The sequence below is a fragment of the Sesamum indicum genome, linkage group LG10 (genome assembly GCF_000512975.1).
Source record: "Sesamum indicum cultivar Zhongzhi No. 13 linkage group LG10, S_indicum_v1.0, whole genome shotgun sequence".
Lineage (NCBI taxonomy): Eukaryota > Viridiplantae > Streptophyta > Magnoliopsida > Lamiales > Pedaliaceae > Sesamum > Sesamum indicum.
The window spans coordinates 13,497,282-13,500,134 of NC_026154.1; the positions used below are offsets into that span (position 1 = coordinate 13,497,282).

General features: G+C 38.1%; 1 protein-coding gene across 3 annotated transcripts in view; it reads left to right on the plus strand.

The window, feature by feature from the left end:
* Window positions 1–2,853, plus strand: part of LOC105172807 (pleiotropic drug resistance protein 3-like) — an 11,453-nt gene that overhangs the window by 7,627 nt on the left and 973 nt on the right. Inside the window, exons 14-23 of one of the 3 annotated variants that reach the window (XM_020697046.1) lie at window positions 18–171; window positions 261–392; window positions 485–558; window positions 645–977; window positions 1,062–1,352; window positions 1,482–1,565; window positions 1,686–1,819; window positions 2,027–2,254; window positions 2,458–2,629; window positions 2,708–2,759. In XM_020697046.1, the coding sequence (XP_020552705.1) occupies window positions 18–171; window positions 261–392; window positions 485–558; window positions 645–977; window positions 1,062–1,352; window positions 1,482–1,565; window positions 1,686–1,819; window positions 2,027–2,254; window positions 2,458–2,629; window positions 2,708–2,725 (1,620 nt within the window). In that variant the 3' untranslated portion in view covers window positions 2,726–2,759. The remainder of the gene's footprint in view (window positions 1–17; window positions 172–260; window positions 393–484; window positions 559–644; window positions 978–1,061; window positions 1,353–1,481; window positions 1,566–1,685; window positions 1,820–2,026; window positions 2,255–2,457; window positions 2,630–2,707; window positions 2,760–2,853) is intronic. The other 2 variants (XM_020697044.1, XM_020697045.1) reach the window with 2 other exon arrangements.

Consider the following 2,853-nt stretch of genomic DNA (forward strand, 5'->3'; position numbering starts at 1 on the left):
GAATTTCATGTACGCAGCAGGCGTCTGGCAATACAACCGTAGGACATAGAACACTTGAAAGCCGAGGGCTAAGCTTTGATGGACATCTTTTCTGGATATCGTTGGCTGCTCTGTTTGGATTTGCAGTACTCTTCAACATTGGTTTTACACTAGCCTTAAGTTTCGTGAAAGGTATAGAACATGTCTCAAATGCAGTCTACATGAAACTCGATCCAAAATAGCATAACTGATCAAATTAGACACTTTTCAAAATGCACCAGCTTCCAATTCTCGTGCTATTATTTCTATGGAAAAACTCTCTGAGCTACAAGGTAAAGAACTGGTCAATAAAGCCGGAACAAAGAAACAGCTCGACGTCTCTCCTCTTAGCCCAACTGCAGCATCTAGTAGAGGTTAGATGTTTTTACCTTTGTTTTATATATTTTAGTTAATATTGTTGTAGTTTTCTTTTTATTGCCTTGACGATTTTCGTCATACATTTCAGGTAGAATGATTTTACCATTTGAACCTCTAAGTATTGTGTTTCAAGACGTGCAATACTACGTCGAACCCCCTAAGGTGAGAAAACGGTTTGACCACATTGAAACTTTTGAGCAAGGCATATATAAAAAACATAAAACAAAGTTCCATGGTTTCGTTTTCAGGCAATGAAGGAGCGTGGATTCTCTCAGAAAAGACTCCAGCTTCTTCACGATATCACTGGTGCATTTAGGCCCAGTGTGCTTACTGCACTCATGGGTGTCAGTGGAGCTGGAAAAACGACACTTCTTGATGTTCTTGTTGGTAGAAAAACTAGTGGCATTATTGAAGGAGTGATAAAAATCGGAGGGTATCCTAAAGTTCAGAGAACATTTTCTCGAATTTCAGGCTACTGTGAACAAACAGACGTACATTCACCTCAAATCACTGTGGAAGAATCGGTTGTTTTCTCTGCCTGGCTACGTCTTCATCCTGAAATTGATCCCAAGACAAAATTCGTACGTGCTTAAAATTTAGTCTTTTCGTCAAGTTATATGTCGGTTCTCTATTATTTGTGTGATTTTTTTTTAACGTTGAGATAGGAATTTGTGAAAGAAGTTCTTGAAATAATTGAGCTTGATGGGATCAAAGACACTTTAGTAGGCACACCAGGTGTTGATGGTCTTTCGACTGAGCAACGAAAACGGTTGACGATTGCAGTGGAACTTGTTGCTAACCCTTCTATTATCTTCATGGATGAGCCTACAACTGGATTGGATGCTAGGGCGGCTGCAATTGTTATGCGGGCGGTCAAGAATGTGGCTGATACTGGGAGAACGATTGTTTGCACCATACATCAACCAAGTATTGATATATTTGAAGCATTTGATGAGGTAATTAACTTGATTGAACACATATTACACATAACGTCACGACCTTGGAAACAACATTTTTGTTGTCAATCTATGGTCTTCTGGTTTCAAATTCACATAAATTGCTAACTCAGTCATTTATACGTCTAGTTACTACTCTTGAAAAGTGGAGGACGAATGATCTATTGTGGGCCATTGGGTCGTCACTCCTCTAAAGTAATTGAATACTTTGAGGTACATTTTCCTGATGCAAACGACATTCAGTTGTTATGTTTTCTTGACTTCTTGAAGTATTTACGTCTTAATTTCAGGAGTCAGGATCATTTACATTAGTTGTTGCCAACTTTTGGACAGGCTATCTCTGGTGTGCCAAAATTCAAAGAGAGCTGCAATCCTGCAACATGGATGTTGGAGGTCACTTCTGCTTCATCTGAAGCTGAACTTGGTGTAGACTTCTCCCACATTTACATGAATTCTTCTTTACATGAGTGAGTAAAACCTACATTTTCATATTTTAAGATGGAATATATCTATACTTCACTTTAGCTTATTAACAGGATATTCATTGAGAATTATACGGCCAACACTTGTTGGCTCAATTGATAAGGACTGATCCCATTTAGTCAAACCACTGTTAGAGTTGTATTGGTGGGTAATCTGTAAGTACCTTGTAAGTGATCTATGTTTCTCTATAGGAATAACAAAGAAGTTGTGAGGAAGCTGAGTACACCACCTTCTGGTTCAAAAGATTTACATTTTCCGACGCGCTACTCTCAAAATGGTTGGGGACAGTTCAAAACTTGCTTATGGAAGCAGTATTGGTCTTACTGGAGAAGTCCTTCATACAACTTGCGTCGTTGGACCTATATGCTCATTGCATCGTTTCTCTTTGGTATTTTGTTCTGGGGTCAAGGCAAGAAAATGTAAGTACATTATGACAAATCTCATAAGAGCTCGTTCTAATTTACCCTAAACTATTAGATGGCGGAATCATTCAACACTTTACAAGAGTTTTTTACTTATAATCTTAACTAAAATTTAAGAGGGCTATTAACGATGTATGTTTTTCATATGCAAATAGTGATCTAATATTAATTCATTGCTTTTCATCTTCTAATTTTGACAGAGAAAATCAGCAGAGTCTTCTGACTCTAGTTGGTTCGATGTATAGCTCAATAATCTTCTGTGGCATAAATAATTCTTCGTCGGTGTTGAAGTACATCAGCATAGAGAGAACTGTTGTCTATAGAGAGAGATTTGCAGGAATGTATGCTTCATGGGCTTATTCAGCTGCACAGGTATGGAACGTGCATCGCCCCTTGTTCATCTTCTGTGAAGTTTTACGCATCATAACATTTGAGTATTCTACGCATCAGGAATCAACAACCATCTAACATATATCTCCCTACAATGGGCTGTCACGAGAAGGTATTTGTTAGACGATTGTTAATACCGGAGGAGAGCATTTCTAATATTTCAAACAGCATGGAAAAAATTATAATTATGACAAACCTCATGAGAG